Raw genomic sequence first — 18,632 nt, 5'->3', positions numbered from 1 at the left:
GCATATTGTGGTACTGTGATAGGATGCGTGGTACTGTGATAGGATGTGTGGTACTGTGATAGGATGCATATTTTGGTACTGTGATAGGATGTGTGGTACTGTGATAGGATGCGTGGTACTGTGATAGGATGCATATTTTGGTACTGTGATAGGATGCATATTTTGGTACTGTGATAGGATGCATGGTACTGTGATAGGATGCATATTTTGGTACTGTGATAGGATGCGTGGTACTGTGATAGGATGCGTGGTACTGTGATAGGATGCATATTTTGGTACTGTGATAGGATGCGTGGTACTGTGATAGGATGTGTGGTACTGTGATAGGATGCATATTTTGGTACTGTGATAGGATGTGTGGTACTGTGATAGGATGCGTGGTACTGTGATAGGATGCATATTTTGGTACTGTGATAGGATGCGTGGTACTGTGATAGGATGCATATTTTGGTACTGTGATAGGATGCATGGTACTGTGATAGGATGCATATTTTGGTACTGTGATAGGATGCGTGGTACTGTGATAGGATGCATATTTTGGTACTGTGATAGGATGCGTGGTGCTGTGATAGGATGCATATTTTGGTACTGTGATAGGATACCATCTTTGCAATAAGACAGTTCGTGAAATTTCATTCCTGCTGGGTATTCCACGGTCAACTGTAAGTGATATTAGAAAGTGGAAGCGTTTAGGAACAGCAGCAACTCAGCCACGAAGCGTAAGACCACGTAAAATCACAGGGCGGGATCAACGACTGCTAAGGCGCATGGGGCAGATGTATGAAGCTCTGAGAAGTGATAAAGTGGAGAGTGATAAACGACCAACCAATCAGCTCCCAACTGTCATTTTTCAAACACAGCCTGTAACATAATTGGGAGCTGATTGGTTGGTCATTTATCACTCTCCACTTTATCACTGCCCAGAGCTTCATACATCTGCCCCATGGTGCGTAAAAACGCTCTGCTGATTCCATAGCTGAAGAGTTCCAAACTTCCACTGGCATTAATGTAAGCACAAAAACTATGCGTTGGGAGCTTAATGGCATGGGTTTCCATGGCCGAACAGCTGCATGGAAGCCTCACATCACCAAGTCCAATGCCAAGTGTCAGATGGAGTGGTGTAAAGCACACCAACACTGGACTGTGGAGCAGTGGAAACGTGTTCTATGGAGTGACGAATCACCCTTCTCTGTTTGGCGAGTCTGGGTTTGGCGGATGCCGGGAGAACGTTACCTGCCTGACTGCATTGTGCCAACTGTGAAGTTTGGTGGAGGAGGGATAATGGTATGGGGCTGTTTTTCTGGGTTTGGGCTAGGCCCCTTATCTCCAGTGAAGAACAATCTTAATGCTTCAGCATACCAAGACATTTTGGACAATACGATGCTTCCAACTTTGTGGCAACAGTTTGGGGAAGGCCCTTTTCTATTCCAACATGACTGTGCCCCAATGCACAAAGCAAGGACTACAAAGACATGGTTTAATGAGTTCGGTGTGGAAGAACTTGACTGGTCCGCACAGAGCCCTGACCTTAACCCAATCAAGCACCTTTGGGGTGACCTGGAATGGAGATTGCTAGCCAGGCCTTCTCGTCCAACATCAGTGCCTGACCTCATAGATGCTCTACAGAATGAATGGGCACAAATTCCAACAGAAACCCTCCAAAATCTTGTGGAAAGCCTTCCAAGAAGAGTGGAAGCTGTTATAGCTTTAATCCATATTAAAGTATATGTATTTCAATACAATATCATTACAGTCCCTGTTGGTGTAATGGTCAGGCGTCCAAATAATTTTGTCCATATATAGTGTATATAATATTTCATTAATATATATATTTTGGAGACAGAGCCTCCAGAACTGAACAGAGTACTTGAGGTGGGTGTGGTATATTTTGTTGACGTTCACAATGTAGACATTGGTTGTAATGCTGGCATTGATCATGTTGACACGTTTATGTCGGCATTCATGTCAATACTGATGAAATGTCGTTGACGTTCCGATGGCTTACCCTTGGGGCGAGGTCTTACCGATGACCTGTAATGTGGTAATATAACCCCCAGTTCCTGCTACTAAAAAGTATATTCTACCGGCTGTCATCGGACACTAAAGTGCGGTTTTACAAAAGTGGTGTTGTCGCCCATAGCAACCAAATTACTATCACTAGGCACAGCCACAAGACTGATCCCTCCGGGGGCTTCACTGGCCACCAGCCCTTAGTGGAGAATATACCAATGACTACGGCACTCCTGACCTTCAGCCACACCTTCATCCATACTCATTGGTACAATATCCCACGATAAAATTAACACGTATGCCTTGCTAAGATCTGATAGGCTGGCCGATGCCTTAAGTTACCGAGAAACAAATACTCACTAGGTATGTTCGACATTACATTCTCCAATCACCTGGAATATAAACTGTATGGTTAGAGAGTTTGGTTAATAGTAAATATATATCTATCTAGAGTACAGCAGGCTGTATATTTTTCCTCACGTGTTGGTGACCACTTTTTAACATCAACAGTAAGTACCACACAAATTAGTGGTCTCCTTCAACAAATCCATTTTCTAGCCTTAGGGCACACTAGGCCGTCACCCATGGCACACGTCATGACATGAACAGTACCAGGGGAGCAGTGTGTTGGTGGGTCCCGGTGCGGGGTGCTCAAGCTGCAAAAGGGTAGCGTTAGGGGCGGAGACCGTGCCTCCCCTTTGGCCACATGTCCAGGGTGACGGCACCACTGGCACAAGCCCTCGTTACGGCCTGGTTTAGCCCCACTATTGTTCCCTTTTGGGGTTTTTTGCCTATCGCTAATACATCTAGCTTTTGTAACCTTATTACTGTAAGTGTATTTCTTCTGTTTGAGCACAATTGTTTAGTTTCCTATAGACTAGATTTATATGCTTATTTTTGTTTTATCCTACATCTAATTAGTTCTTGCTATACTTCTTATATGCCGTTGTCTTTGCACGTCTGATGATTACCACTTTTTTTTCAGAGAATAATATTAGCCCTTTCCTCTTTTTGTTTTACATCCGGCACAAATTTCTGGTGCGTGTAATATTTTTGTTTAGTCCACCAATCCCGCACTCCGCCTTTCATTTCCAGCCCCAGTCAGAGAGTCACATGAACAATTTCTCATGTGACTAAAGTCTGTCTCTGTTAGACCTCGGTCATGGTGCTGCCCCCCTGCTTTACTGGTGTCCGCAGATGAATCCATATCCATCTCTAGACCTCCAAGTTCTCTTCTACCGATACGTTTGATGCTTTCTCTTATTTGTAAGGACCAAATCCAGGATTGCTTCCTGGTTTTGCTGGTTTTCTAACTAGTTGCTTGAAAACTACCCCACGGAGGCAATCCAGACTATCTTTGGATTGATGTGGCAATTGGCTGATTCCAGTCAGCATCCATTTCCAAATTTCCAGTTATTACCGATGTTGCTTTTCATCGACAACCCAGTGATTTGCTCTCGTAGTTATATATCCAATCCTCGTCTTGTCCTCTGGTTTATAAACGCTTCACAGATAAATGAATTTTCTGATGCCGGTACAGCACGGATTTAAGTGCAAAATATTTCCCGCACTCAGAACAGGAAAACGGTCTTTCTAGTGTGTGGACTCTCTGGTGCTTCATGAGGTCCGATTTCTCGGTGAAACATTTGCCACAGTCAGGGCACAGAAAGGGCTTCTCCCCCGAGTGGATTCTCTGGTGTTTAATCAGGTTCGATTTCTCGGAGAAACATTTCCCGCACTCCGAGCACAGGAAGGGCTTCTCGCCGGTGTGGACCCTCTGGTGTTTAATGAGATCCGATTTGCCTGAAAAACATTTCCCGCAAACGGCACAGGGAAACGGCCTCTCGCCGGTGTGAATCCTCTGGTGCCTGACCAGATAGGATTTCTGTGTGAAGCGCTTCCCGCAGGCTGGACAGGGGAAAGGCCTCTCGCCCGTGTGAGTCCTGTTGTGTTTGGCCAGGGCGGCCTTCTCGGTGAAACACTTCCCGCACTCAGAACATGGAAACGGCTTCTTGCCCGAGTGGGTTTTCTGGTGCCTACTGAGATTGGAACTTTGGTTGAAGGATTTATCACATTCAGAGCAGGGAAATGCTTTGTCGCCTCTATGAGCCGTGCTGTGTGTAACCGGATTCGATAGAACAGAAAAGCATTGCTCATGATTAAAGGTATACGATAAGATATCGGCATTGTGAAGCACTGGATACATATTTAAGTTAGCGTGGCTGTCCCATGGAGAATCTAAAGTGATCCGTTGTTCTTCCATTCTGCAGTCTGGATAGAAAATGAAACGTTCCTCCAAGTTGTTCCTGCTGTCGCGTCCTCCTGTTGGGAATAAACATTTGGAAATATGAGCATGTCCACCAGAAAAAGAAAAAAAATTCAAAAAGGAACAATGTCCAAACTTTGCCATCCTATGAGTGACTTCATGTTACAATTAAAATAATCTTTTTATTATAATTCTAGACGCGCATATAGGGCCTAGTTCTCAGTTGAGCGCTGCTGCGAAACGCGTCAGCCCTTCCTCTAGGGTGTGTCTGATTGTGCAAGGGCTGGGAAGCCCACTTTGAAGGGCTGCAGTCGCAGAGCATGGCCTCCAGCCTGAGCGATTAAGCATCTGAGGGCCTGATTATGAGATGTACGCTAATTTCGCCGCCACTGCGTTTTTGCAATACGTCCACTCCCGGCTTCTGCCATCCACTGCTGCCTCCGAGTGCAAACTTTGAAAGCAGAAAGGATTTCCGCCATTGTTTCATTCCCAACGATGATATGCATCCATCATTTGGGAACCATTTGATGGTTTGAATCATCAATGGAAACTTTTCTAAGGGTCTGGTCAAGGAAAAGTTATAGCAGTTATAGGCGACAAAAGGCAATGGTCTTGTACTGCTGGATTGTATTGGAAGTCCCTGTTGTAGCTGGCTGGTTCCTGAGGCCCCATTAGGATGGACTACACATAGATCTGTATGTGTAGTGCCATATAACCAGGACTGGGAACTGAGGTCCCATCGGTCTCACACAGTATGGCCGCCGAGTACAGTATGCCAGCTTGAAAGACAAAAGGCTCTGGATATACATTTTTGAGGGGGGCACTTGGTATTTAAAGGGTCAGTGCTAACGTAGGATTATAAAAAAAAAAATTAGATTTGTAGTAACTGAAATATGTACATATTCTTCAAAGGTTAAACTTTTTATCTATATATACACACACACACACACAATAGAAAACAGGTGATATTTATCCTGAACTATGACCTCGGGTTTGCTGTAATGCTTTGCCCGGTGTTGTGTATCTTGCTGAGCCCAACTATAATATTGCATAAGGCGAGCCGACGTTTCTATCCCCAGTAGCTGGACACATGCTTCATGTTTTTATGGCTTTCAATAAAGAAGAAAACATTGTAGTGCTAACAGCTTAAGGGTTCAAGTGCGTGGAAGGGGTACAAAGCCATTAGGGCCCCCAATCACTGACTCTCTTTTCCCTGGTTGCTAGAAAACCTCCAAGATCAAAAAGGTCCTGAAAGCCTTGACAAGATCCTGGAGTGTCTGGACAGATAGGGCCCAATCCTGACTCGCGCTGAACGCCGATATTCACGGAGCTCATCGATTCTTTGATACTGCGCGAAAATCCCTAACTCCTCCTAGGGTGCATGCGTTACACAGTGTGTACATGCAGAGGCGTCTTATGGCCGTGTTAGGGGAAAGTCCCGGGTGTGTCTCCAAAGTGGTTGCATACACAGACTCACATTGGAGGCCGTATTCAGACCAAGAATCTGCACCTACGATAGAGGTGCAAGTTTCGATGGTGCGACCGATGACTGTATCTAAAGATGAACCAGGCGGTATTACATCATCACAAGATGCTCAGAGGGGGCGTCTCAGCCCTTGAACAGTCATTTGGCCACAGAAAGTCACAAGGATCTGTAGTGTCGATGGGGAGGGAATGGTAACAGGGGACAAGCTAGGAACAGACCAGCGTGAGACAAGCCTGTACACGTAGGCACTGTACAGATATAACGCGGTGTAGGTGTGTAGTGGTGAACAGGAAAAGGGGAAATGCAAAGACAAGAGGAGGAAGAGCCCAGCCAATAAGAGGGTGGGTGACCAAAAAAAGAATAGGTGACTAGATGAGGGGGCAGAGAGGAGGACCGATGTAGAAATGAGTTTTTATTATAAAAGAGAAGCTGGTCTGTGAGCAGTGTACTTGCATGCGCGGAGTAGTCTCCAGAGGAGGCCCCATCTTCCCAAAGATTTCTCTACTGCACAGGTCTACGGGAAAATGGAGACGGCACCATTTTCCCAGTGACTTCTACAGAGTTGGCAGAAAGATAAGTATAGTCTATGGGTACGGGGTGAGCACAGCACACCATGCCCCCATTATAGATAGGCCCATGAATGTTTGAATCCTTTTGGTTCATATGAGAATGATAAATTTCTGGTCGCCAGTTTTGTCAATTTAAAAAGGGTCCATTTCATTGTAACTGGACTGCTGAGGTATACATGGACAGCCGTGAGGAGGAAATGCCGGGAGCAGCGCAGGCTGGACGATGTGGGCCATCTACTGTAACCCATCCGGGACTATTCAAGCATATTGGTGTCTTCCTGTTTAGAAATACTCTTCCCATCACTACGCCTCCCTATAATCAGAGATGTTCCAAAGTGGCGGGGCCAGGGGAGAGAGAAGGAAACTGTTCCACTGGCAACTTTGTAATAAAGGAAATCCTGATGGCTCCTGATGTATGAGATACATCAGAGAGTGTGGGGAGGAGACTGGTCAGATCTCTGGGCTGGTAACACACAGTGACATGATGTGAGGAGGAGAGCAGGAGTATAATAGGGGCTGATGGCTCCGGATGTATGAGATACACCAGAGAGTGTGGGGAGGAGACTGGTCAGATCTCTGGGCTGGTAACACACAGTGACATGATGTGAGGAGGAGAGCAGGAGTATAATAGGGGCTGATGGCTCCTGATGTATGAGATACACCAGAGAGTGTGGGGAGGAGACTGGTCAGATCTCTGGGCTGGTAACACACAGTGACATGATGTGAGGGGGAGAGCAGGAGTATAATAGGGGCTGATGGCTCCTGATGTAAGAGATACACCAGAGAGTGTGGGGAGGAGACTGGTTAGATCTCTGGGCTTGTAACACACAGTGACATGATTTCATGAACGACGAACGATATCTGACAGTATTTAAATGATGAAAAATTCATAGATAACGAGCAAGTTAGCCTGCACGTACGGTCACGCGCATCGCTGGTCGTTCGGTGCAAAAAAGTGAAAGATAAACGATATTGGTATTGTTCATATAGTCTTGCAAAGTTGGACCAGGAGTATAATAGGGGCAGATGGCTCCTGATGTATGAAATACACCAGAGAGTGTGGGGAGGAGACTGGTCAGATCTCTGGGCTGGTAACATACAGTGACATGATGTGAGGGAGAGCAGGAGTATAATAGGGGCTGATGGCTCCTGACTCTTTGTCCTCATTAGTCTGTAGTGACAGAGGAGGGTGTAGGATAAGAGAGTGCTGTAGTGACAGAGGAGGGTGTAGGATAAGAGAGTGCTGTAGTGACAGAGGAGGGTGTAGGATAAGAGATTGCTGTAGTGACAGAGGTGGGTGTAGGATAAGAGAGTGCTGTAGTGACAGAGGAGGGTGTAGGATAAGAGATGGCTGTAGTGACAGAGGAGGGTGTAGGATAAGAGATTGCTGTAGTGACAGAGGAGGGTGTAGGATAAGAGAGTGCTGTAGTGACAGAACAAGGAGAATATGTGACTGTTCTGTACTTAGTGATTATTACTCACCTGTGCTGATAGCTGTAGGGATTTCCTCCTCCTTACACTGCTGATCACCCATCACATACGTCTCTTCTTCATCCTCTACAACTTGAATATCAAAGAGATCTTCAACCTAAATACACAAGATAATACAAAAAAAAAAATTCATATCTGACTTGATGATAAAGTTTGAAATAACTGAAAAATGTATCTTTACAAGACCCAACCAGCTACTGAATTGATCATATAGTGTAGCATAATTTTCAAATTTGGAGAAATCCTGAATCCCACCTACCTGATCCTCCTGTGGGACACTGTGATTCTCCTCTGTATCATCCTGGGAATAAAGAGGATGGGGACATCTCTCTGGGGTATTCCTGTTACTGGCTCCATCTGTAGGAGACACACAGTGACTGATTACATTGTATATATGTGATTATCGGATGATGTGTATATAGGTGGCCCCATAGCTGCTCTCCCCATTACAATAAATGACAGTCTCCTCTTACCCAGTGATGTGAGGGGCCGGTGATTCTCCATCATCACGTCCTTGTACAGACCCCTGTGTTCCTCTATATACTCCCACTCCTCCATGGAGAAATAGACAGCGACGTCCTCACACCTTATAGGAACCTGACACACACAATGATACAGTCATCACCCAGACACATCCCCTGGTGTTACTGTATAATGTCCTATTCCCAGCAGTCACCTCTCCAGTCATCATCCACACACATCCCCTGGAGTTACTGTATAATGTCCCATTCCCAGCAGTCACCTCTCCAGTCATCACCCAGACACATCCCCTGGTGTTACTGTATAGTGTCCCATTCCCAGCAGTCACCTCTCCAGTCATCACCCAGACACATCCCCTGGTGTTACTGTATAATGTCCCATTCCCAGCAGTCACCTCTCCAGTCATCACCCAGACACATCCCCTGGTGTTACTGTATAATGTCCCATTCCCAGCAGTCACCTCTCCAGTCATCACCCAGACACATCCTCTGGTGTTACTGTATAATGTCCCATTCCCAGCAGTCACCTCTCCAGTCATCACCCAGACACATCCTCTGGTGTTACTGTATAATGTCCCATTCCCAGCAGTCACCTCTCCAGTCATCACCCAGACACATCCCCCGGTGTTACTGTATAATGCCCCATTCCCAGCAGTCACCTCTCCAGTCATCGCCCAGACACATCCCCCGGTGTTACTGTATAATGTCCCATTCCCAGCAGTCACCTCTCCAGTCATCGCCCAGACACATCCCCCGGTGTTACTGTATAATGTCCCATTCCCAGCAGTCACCTCTCCAGTCATCGCCCAGACACATCCCCCGGTGTTACTGTATAATGTCCCATTCCCAGCAGTCACCTCTCCAGTCATCGCCCAGACACATCCCCCGGTGTTACTGTATAATGTCCCATTCCCAGCAGTCACCTCTCCAGTCATCACCCAGACACATCCCCCGGTGTTACTGTATAATGTCCCATTCCCAGCAGTCACCTCTCCAGTCATCACCCAGACACATCCCCCGGTGTTACTGTATAATGTCCCATTCCCAGCAGTCACCTCTCCAGTCATCACCCAGACACATCCCCCGGTGTTACTGTATAATGTCCCATTCCCAGCAGTCACCTCTCCAGTCATCACCCAGACACATCCCCCGGTGTTACTGTATAATGTCCCATTCCCAGCAGTCACCTCTCCAGTCATCACCCAGACACATCCCCTGGTGTTACTGTATAATGTCCCATTCCCAGCAGTCACCTCTCCAGTCATCACCCAGACACATCCCCTGGTGTTACTGTATAATGTCCCATTCCCAGCAGTCACCTCTCCAGTCATCACCCAGACACATCCCCTGGTGTTACTGTATAATGTCCCATTCCCAGCAGTCACCTCTCCAGTCAGCAGTTGAATGATCTTGTTGGTGAGTTCCAGGATCTTCTTGTCATTGTGTCTCTCATGTATCAGTGAGTGAGGTGGAGGCACCGTGATGGGGCTCTGGGTCTTGCTCATTCCTCTTGATACACCAGATGTATTCCTCACCATTGTGTAATCCTGTGTATTAAGATGTAATTATAAAAACAAGTTCCAGAGTGATGTCACTGTGACACTCCCAGACTCCCTCACCTCACTAGTCAGGTCCCTGTGTTAGTAATAGAGATAAAAATGATGTCACTGTGACACTCCCAGACTCCCTCACCTCCCCAGTCAGGTCCCTGTGTTAGTAATAGAGATAAAAATGATGTCACTGTGACACTCCCAGACTCCCTCACCTCCCCAGTCAGGTCCCTCTGTTAGTAATAGAGATAATAGTGATGTCACTGTAACACTCCCAGACTCCCTTACCTCCCCAGTCAGGTCCCTGTGTTAGTAATAGAGATAATAGTGATGTCACTGTGACACTCCCAGACTCCCTCCCCTCCCCAGTCAGGTCCCTGTGTTAGTAATAGAGATAAAAATGATGTCACTGTGACACTCCCAGACTCCCTCACCTCACTAGTCAGGTCCCTGTGTTAGTAATAGAGATAAAAATGATGTCACGGTGACACTCCCAGACTCCCTCACCTCCCCAGTCAGGTCCCTGTGTTAGTAATAGAGATAAAAATGATGTCACTGTGACACTCCCAGACTCCCTCACCTCACTAGTCAGGTCCCTGTGTTAGTAATAGAGAGATAATAGTGATGTCACTGTGACACTCCCAGACTCCCTCACCTCCCCAGTCAGGTCCCTGTGTTAGTAATAGAGATAATAGTGATGTCACTGTGACACTCCCAGACTCCCTCACCTCCCCAGTCAGGTCCCTCTGTTAGTAATAGAGATAATAGTGATGTCACTGTAACACTCCCAGACTCCCTCCCCTCCCCAGTCAGGTCCCTGTGTTAGTAATAGAGATAAGAGTGATGTCACTGTGACACTCCCAGACTCCCTCACCTCCCCAGTCAGGTCCCTGTGTTAGTAATAGAGATAAGAGTGATGTCACTGTGACACTCCCAGACTCCCTCGCCTCCCCAGTCAGGTCCCTGTGTTAGTAATAGAGATTAGTGATGTCACTGTGACACTCCCAGACTCCCTCACCTCCCCAGTCAGGTCCCTGTGTTAGTAATAGAGATAATAGTGATGTCACTGTGACACTCCCAGACTCCCTCGCCTCCCCAGTCAGGTCCCTGTGTTAGTAATAGAGATAATAGTGATGTCACTGTGACACTCCCAGACTCCCTCGCCTCCCCAGTCAGGTCCCTGTGTTAGTAATAGAGATAATAGTGATGTCACTGTGACACTCCCAGACTCCCTCACCTCCCCAGTCAGGTCCCTGTGTTAGTAATAGAGATAATAGTGATGTCACTGTGACACTCCCAGACTCCCTCACCTCCCCAGTCAGGTCCCTGTGTTAGTAATAGAGATAAGAGTGATGTCACTGTGACACTCCCAGACTCCCTCACCTCCCCAGTCAGGTCCCTGTGTTAGTAATAGAGATAAGAGTGATGTCACTGTGACACTCCCAGACTCCCTCGCCTCCCCAGTCAGGTCCCTGTGTTAGTAATAGAGATAATAGTGATGTCACTGTGACACTCCCAGACTCCCTCGCCTCCCCAGTCAGGTCCCTGTGTTAGTAATAGAGATAATAGTGATGTCACTGTGACACTCCCAGACTCCCTCGCCTCCCCAGTCAGGTCCCTGTGTTAGTAATAGAGATAATAGTGATGTCACTGTGACACTCCCAGACTCCCTCACCTCCCCAGTCAGGTCCCTGTGTTAGTAATAGAGATAATAGTGATGTCACTGTGACACTCCCAGACTCCCTCACCTCCCCAGTCAGGTCCCTGTGTTAGTAATAGAGATAATAGTGATGTCACTGTGACACTCCCAGACTCCCTCACCTCCCCAGTCAGGTCCCTGTGTTAGTAATAGAGATAATAGTGATGTCACTGTGACACTCCCAGACTCCCTCACCTCCCCAGTCAGGTCCCTGTGTTAGTAATAGAGATAATAGTGATGTCACTGTGACACTCCCAGACTCCCTCACCTCCCCAGTCAGGTCCCTGTGTTAGTAATAGAGATAATAGTGATGTCACTGTGACACTCCCAGACTCTCTCACCTCCCCAGTTAGGTCCCTGTGTTAGTAATAGAGATAATAGTGATGTCACTGTGACACTCCCAGACTCCCTCACCTCCCCAGTCAGGTCCCTGTGTTAGTAATAGAGATAAAAATGATGTCACTGTGACACTCCCAGACTCCCTCACCTCCCCAGTCAGGTCCCTGTGTTAGTAATAGAGATAAGAGTGATGTCACTGTGACACTCCCAGACTCCCTCGCCTCCCCAGTCAGGTCCCTGTGTTAGTAATAGAGATAAGAGTGATGTCACTGTGACACTCCCAGACTCCCTCGCCTCCCCAGTCAGGTCCCTGTGTTAGTAATAGAGATAATAGTGATGTCACTGTGACACTCCCAGACTCCCTCACCTCCCCAGTCAGGTCCCTGTGTTAGTAATAGAGATAATAGTGATGTCACTGTGACACTCCCAGACTCCCTCACCTCCCCAGTCAGGTCCCTGTGTTAGTAATAGAGATAATAGTGATGTCACTGTGACACTCCCAGACTCTCTCACCTCCCCAGTCAGGTCCCTGTGTTAGTAATAGAGATAATAGTGATGTCACTGTGACACTCCCAGACTCCCTCACCTCCCCAGTCAGGTCCCTGTGTTAGTAATAGAGATAAAAATGATGTCACTGTGACACTCCCAGACTCCCTCACCTCCCCAGTCAGGTCCCTGTGTTAGTAATAGAGATAAGAGTGATGTCACTGTGACACTCCCAGACTCCCTCACCTCCCCAGTCAGGTCCCTGTGTTAGTAATAGAGATAATAGTGATGTCTTTGACACTCCCAGACTCTCTCACCTCCCCAGTCAGGTCCCTGTGTTAGTAATAGAGATAATAGTGATGTCACTGTGACACTCCCAGACTCCCTCGCCTCCCCAGTCAGGTCCCTGTGTTAGTAATAGAGATAATAGTGATGTCACTGTGACACTCCCAGACTCCCTCACCTCCCCAGTCAGGTCCCTGTGTTAGTAATAGAGATAAAAATGATGTCACTGTGACACTCCCAGACTCCCTCACCTCCCCAGTCAGGTCCCTGTGTTAGTAATAGAGATAATAGTGATGTCACTGTGACACTCCCAGACTCCCTCACCTCCCCAGTCAGGTCCCTGTGTTAGTAATAGAGATAAGAGTGATGTCACTGTGACACTCCCAGACTCCCTCACCTCCCCAGTCAGGTCCCTGTGTTAGTAATAGAGATAATAGTGATGTCTTTGACACTCCCAGACTCTCTCACCTCCCCAGTCAGGTCCCTGTGTTAGTAATAGAGATAATAGTGATGTCACTGTGACACTCCCAGACTCCCTCGCCTCCCCAGTCAGGTCCCTGTGTTAGTAATAGAGATAATAGTGATGTCACTGTGACACTCCCAGACTCCCTCGCCTCCCCAGTCAGGTCCCTGTGTTAGTAATAGAGATAATAGTGATGTCACTGTGACACTCCCAGACTCCCTCACCTCCCCAGTCAGGTCCCTGTGTTAGTAATAGAGATAATAGTGATATCACTGTGACACCACCAGCATTTCTCACCTCCCCAGTCAGCAGGTAGATGATCTCCAGGGTGAGGTTTACTATCCTCTCAGTGATCAGACTTCTCTCCTTCTCCATCATGGTGGAAATTAGTAATCGTGAGGTGACACCTGCAGACAGAGATACAGAATATATGTATTATAAATAGTGTATATTCAGTTCAAGACTATATCTTACAGTCTTGGATCATTCATTAAAAGTAGTATAATGAGTACTAGTAATGTTACTGATAATCAATTAAAAGGTTTGATACTGTTAGTAAAGACATCGCCACGTCCATGTTCTTTAGTTGGATGACTGTTATAACCCCTTGTGACTGGATGATCACACTTGCCACTCGATCACAGACTGGGTTTGATCCCCACTGGATCTTGGGGTATCTGGGATTCCCTCTTACCATCAGTGACCGCCTTGTCACTGACTCCACCCACTACGCAGTGGGCGGGTATGTAGCTGCCACCCCTAAACTCCTACCATTGGTGTTTGGAACCGCTTCTTACGTATATCCAGGCTCCTACCACCAGCACCTGGAACCGCTTCTGCTGCGTCGACGAGCTGCAGGCACACCTCCTGATTGGTGTTGGCCGATACCCACTGATCCCTCGCAATGGACCAGGCTCTGCACGGAGACGCTGAGCTCAAAAGACGTTACAGCAGTAGTTGATGTTTAAAAATACACACACACACATACGCAATCAGCCTCGCAGGCCTTCTTTTATCCCACTCCAATAGACAGTACCACAGGGGGTAAGTCCGCCATGTGGTTTTCAACCAATCCACTTAAGTGCAAGTGCTGTCCACATGCACGTTTAATATTGTCCCCTATGTACAGTGGGGAGTGGCTGAGCCCACCTGGTGTTTTAGTTGCCACCCAGGAGTCGGCTCATCAAGAACTGGGGGAAGTTTCCCTACAAAACCTACTTCCAGGAATCTGCTAAGGGACCAAGCATGCCACCTCTGCTTGAATCTGAGCTCCAGAGGTGGGCATACAAGCTTTTTAGAGCTCCCTGAAAAGAATTAGCTGGCTGCCTTGGCCAGCTCCCTAATGCACCTCCTCAGACCACTATCAGGCATGAGGCTGGAAGGGGCTGGAGGATCAAGCAGCCACTGAGGACTTTGGATCCCCTGGTCTTTCAGTGAAATCAAAGGTAAGTGCACTTTACTCTAAATTACACCATTAAACCACTTTACATTGTACAAATATATACACTGAGAGCCTGTGCCCTGCAACAGGCTTTTACAGACGACAGCACAGTGAGTCGGCTAGTCCGGTCCCCCAGTGTGTGGCCACTCAGTCCGGGAGTGCGGGAGATTGGTTGGCGGTCCGGGACTACGTCTCGGCTGCTGTGGTACCCTCCACCAACCTCCCCCATTGCCACGGCCGCCGGAGCCCATCTCCGGCGGCAGTGGCGAATAGACACAGTCCCCCGGTGCCGCGCACCGAGGGTGAACACTCAATGCGGCCGCCGGAAGGGGTCCAGGGCCGCGGCACAAACATTTTACAACATTTAAAATCACTCGGTGCCTAGCGCCGGTAATACATTTTAAAACAGGGCGCCTAGCGTCTATTGTTCTCTTTAAATATGGCGCCGCAGCACGGGGGTTAACCTATTCAGTGCCACGGCCGCACTAAACCATGTGTGGCCAGCCTCCGGCCACACCCCTGTACTGAGAGAATTGAAGATCTATATCAGTGATTCCCAACCTCGGTCCTCAAGGCACACTAACAGTCCTGGTTTTAGTGATATCCATGATTGTGCACAGATGGTTAAATCAAAATAACTGAGGTACTAATTAAGTCACATGTGCTCAAGTATGGCTATCCTTAAAACCTGGACTGTTAGTGTGCCTTGAGGACCTTGGTTGTGAAACCCTGATCTATATAATGAATAGGAAACTTGCTACGAGGCTTGTTTTGAACTTGACAGCAGCCAATGTAGATCTTACAGACTGAATACAGCCTAAAGCAACACGTGTACATAGCACTTGTGACAATGGCTCGAAAACCAAAACTTAATATAATAGTAATTGAACTTTTATCCAATGGTAATCCAATTAGGCAGTCACTCCCAACTGGCTCCCTCCACTCTCCCGGGGAGAGATGGATCCAACCGGTCTCAGACAAAAAGGGGTAGATTTACTAAAGGTTTTAAAACAGACAAGGGGAGGTGTTTCCCATATCAACCAATCAGATTCCATGTACCATTTACTAGAGTGCAATAGAGACATGATAGCTAGTATCTGATTGGTTGCTATGGGTAACACCAATACTTTTCATTTTTAGAAGCTGTTGTAAATCTCCTCCTAAAGCTGGGTACACACTTTTACGATTGCAGGCTGATCGAGTAAAAATGTCCCGATCAGCCGTGCAGTCTGTCCCCAATGTGACCCCCTGTCAGCCATGTACACACTGTGCAGACATAGCACAGTGTGTACGGGCTTCTATGGGATCGGGAGGTAAACACTGATAAATATTAAACCGTACATAAGATGCGACCTCCCGATCCCGACCGTTTCAGGGGCGTTAAAAGCCGTTTATCGGCTAACGCTCCTGTATCGGGACAGCGTACACACCTGTACAATCCAATGGCCGTTCTCTCAATATTGGATGAACAGCCCAATGATTGTATAGGTGTGTACCCAGCTTTAGCCAGGACAAACTGGAATGGAAAACCTGTGTGTGGCTTCAGGAGGTTGCGAGGTCGTAAGCAAGGAGCGGACCATTCCCCTTGCAGCAATATAAGTGTACGGAGACACATGGGGGTAAGTGAGTGTAGACACACAGTGGTAAGTGAGTGTAGACATACAGAGGTAAGTGAGTGTAGACACACACAGAGGTAAGTGAGTGTAGACACACACAGAGGTAAGTGAGTGTAGACACACACAGAGGTAAGTGAGTGTAGACACACACAGAGGTAAGTGAGTGTAGACACACAGAGGTAAGTGAGTGTAGACACACAGAGGTGAGTGTAGACACAGAGAGTTAATTAAGTGTAGACACACAGAGGTGAGTGTAGACACACGGGGGGTAAGTGAGTGTAGACACACGGGGGGTAAGTGAGTGTAGACACACGGGGGGTAAGTGAGCGTAGATACACGGGGGGTAAGTGAGCATAGACACACGGGGGGTAAGTGAGCGTAGATACACAGAGGTAAGTGAGTGTAGACACACAGAGGTGAGTGTAGACACAGAGAGTTAATTAAGTGTAGACACACAGAGGTGAGTGTAGACACACGGGGGGTAAGTGAGTGTAGACACACGGGGGGTAAGTGAGTGTAGACACACGGGGGGTAAGTGAGTGTAGACACACGGGGGGTAAGTGAGCGTAGATACACGGGGGGTAAGTGAGCATAGACACACGGGGGGTAAGTGAGCGTAGATACACAGAGTTAAGTTCATCGAGTTACATCTGGGGCCAGAAGCACTGACTGGAGTCTCTGTAATGATCACTACCTGCCCAATGGCTGGGGAGAGCGTTCAGTACCTGGTTTGTGTGGAACCGTACCAACGGGGAAAATATATATATATTAGATTAGAGGGTGGCAGAAAGAGAGGGAGGGAGGGACTATGTACAGATATAACTGTGATCTGCAATAGTTACTGTACATTGAGACTCTATGGAAGACAACAATAATACAATGAAACTAATATAGTCATTTACAATGATTCAGTGATCATTGTAACTATTGGTCCCTATTTGTATCTTTATAATTCACCTTATATACGTATAGGAAACCATATTAGTAACATGAGGACAATGACATGGAATAAGAGCTGATAATACATGTATTTACCTGCTGCCAGCACCATCAATGTCTCCTTTCTGCTTCCTCCCACTCACCTCTGACACGGAAAAGATTCGTTGTGCGTTCCACCTCACTTTGTGGTTGTGCGTTCCACCTCACTTTGTGGTTGTGCGTTCCACCTCACTTTGTGGTTGTGCGTTCCACCTCACTTTCTGGTTGTACGTTCCACCTCACTTCCTGGTTGTGCGTTTCAACTCACGTCATTACAGGACACGCTCTGGGATCATGCGCTGCAGCCATCGGGGTTATAATAATCGTGTATGGAAGGGGTGACGTCACTATTACTTGACCCTTGGAGCAACACGTGACTGGACAGAATTAAAGCAATTGGAGCAGAGCTGTTAATAATTTGTCACACCCGTCGGGACTCATTAACAGCAGGACGGCGGCCATTTTGTCGTGGACATGATATTAACTCCCAAAGATGTCCTAGTAGTCTATGTAAATTACTATAATTCCCTGCATCTCCTTGCTCTGATGCCTGCAGCATGGAAGGGGGGGGGGGTATTTTGGGGAGAGGAAGGGTACTAAAGGACGCCCATACTCCTCTCCAAATTGTTGGACAGGTCTTTGGGAAACATGGCATGCTCCCAATTTGAGGTGCATGGCCACATCCCCTTCTCTTGCGCACTCTCAGCACTGATTTGTGTATATATATATATATATATATATATATATATATATATATATATGTGTGTGTGTGTCAACACTTAATTTTCACCGTCAGAGAGCTCAGAGGCGTTACAGGTCCAAAGTGGAAGGCGCTACATCCTGCGTCATAATGGCCCTGCACCAGCTGCCACGGTTGTGCCACTGGGGCGCGGGGCCCTGATAACGTGATACACCGGGAATCACGCTATTAGGCGCCAAGGACCGTTCACTTCTACAGGAGAGCTGCCACAAATTCTCGTCTCTCCTGGAAATTCCTGGAGAGTGGGCAAGTGTGGTATATCGTACATCAATTATAAATGTTGGGAAGGATGGTCCTATATTATCGCCATCTTCAGTTTATATCACTGGGGATTATGGAGATATAACGTCAGTTCTCAGGTTTGTTACAGTCATCTGATGTTTCTCTTTTGGACTAACATTAAATAGACCACCAAGTCAGGCCGCCCTGAGACAGCCAGCATGAGCAGGGAAACAGGCATTGCCCGACAATTGCGCTGTTTGAATTGACCAAAATATCTTTGCCGTTACCCATGAAAAGGATTCTTCTTGTGATGGGCGGTCAGCAGGGAGGCGGCATGTCCCACTCTGATCCAATCTGTGGGGAATGATGCTGCTTTGACCTCGAACTGGCAAACCTGGGCAGGAAATCCTGCGGCCTTTGAGTTTGCCACCTAAACACAAGAGAGCAGCAATTATAGGATTCCCAACGAAAACGGTGCCACCATTGCTTCCG

General features: G+C 47.3%; 1 protein-coding gene across 2 annotated transcripts; it reads right to left on the bottom strand.

Moving 5' to 3' along the window:
- Positions 1-969: 969 nt before the first annotated feature.
- LOC148506445 (uncharacterized) lies at positions 970-17,290 on the bottom strand. Of its 2 annotated transcripts, none has more exons than XM_088446772.1 (7): positions 17,216-17,290; positions 13,421-13,530; positions 9,687-9,848; positions 8,296-8,419; positions 8,082-8,179; positions 7,814-7,919; positions 970-4,332 (listed from the first exon to the last, which is right to left on the bottom strand). In XM_088446772.1, the coding sequence occupies exons 1-7, from the start codon at positions 17,229-17,231 to the stop codon at positions 3,506-3,508; spliced, it is 1,443 nt and encodes a 480-aa protein (XP_088302898.1). In that variant the 5' UTR covers positions 17,232-17,290; the 3' UTR covers positions 970-3,505. The 2 variants fall into 2 exon arrangements, with proteins under 2 accessions (XP_088302898.1, XP_088302899.1); XM_088446773.1 differs by lacking the exon at positions 17,216-17,290 and adding an exon at positions 17,138-17,182.
- Positions 17,291-18,632: the final 1,342 nt, after the last annotated feature.

Source organism: Taudactylus pleione, unplaced genomic scaffold (assembly GCF_031769625.1).
Source record: "Taudactylus pleione unplaced genomic scaffold, aTauple2 ptg000404l, whole genome shotgun sequence".
NCBI lineage: Eukaryota > Metazoa > Chordata > Amphibia > Anura > Myobatrachidae > Taudactylus > Taudactylus pleione.
This window is presented reverse-complemented; position numbering and strand designations above follow the sequence as displayed.

Bases quoted from the DNA above. Each gene is read 5' to 3' on its own strand.
- LOC148506445 (XM_088446772.1), bottom strand. The intron at 8,420-9,686 runs GTGACTGCTGGG...TGTGTGTGTCAG, and splicing joins TTCAACTGCTGACTGGAGAG to GTTCCTATAAGGTGTGAGGA. The intron at 4,333-7,813 runs GTGAGTAATAAT...TATTCCCAACAG, and splicing joins CCCTACAGCTATCAGCACAG to GAGGACGCGACAGCAGGAAC.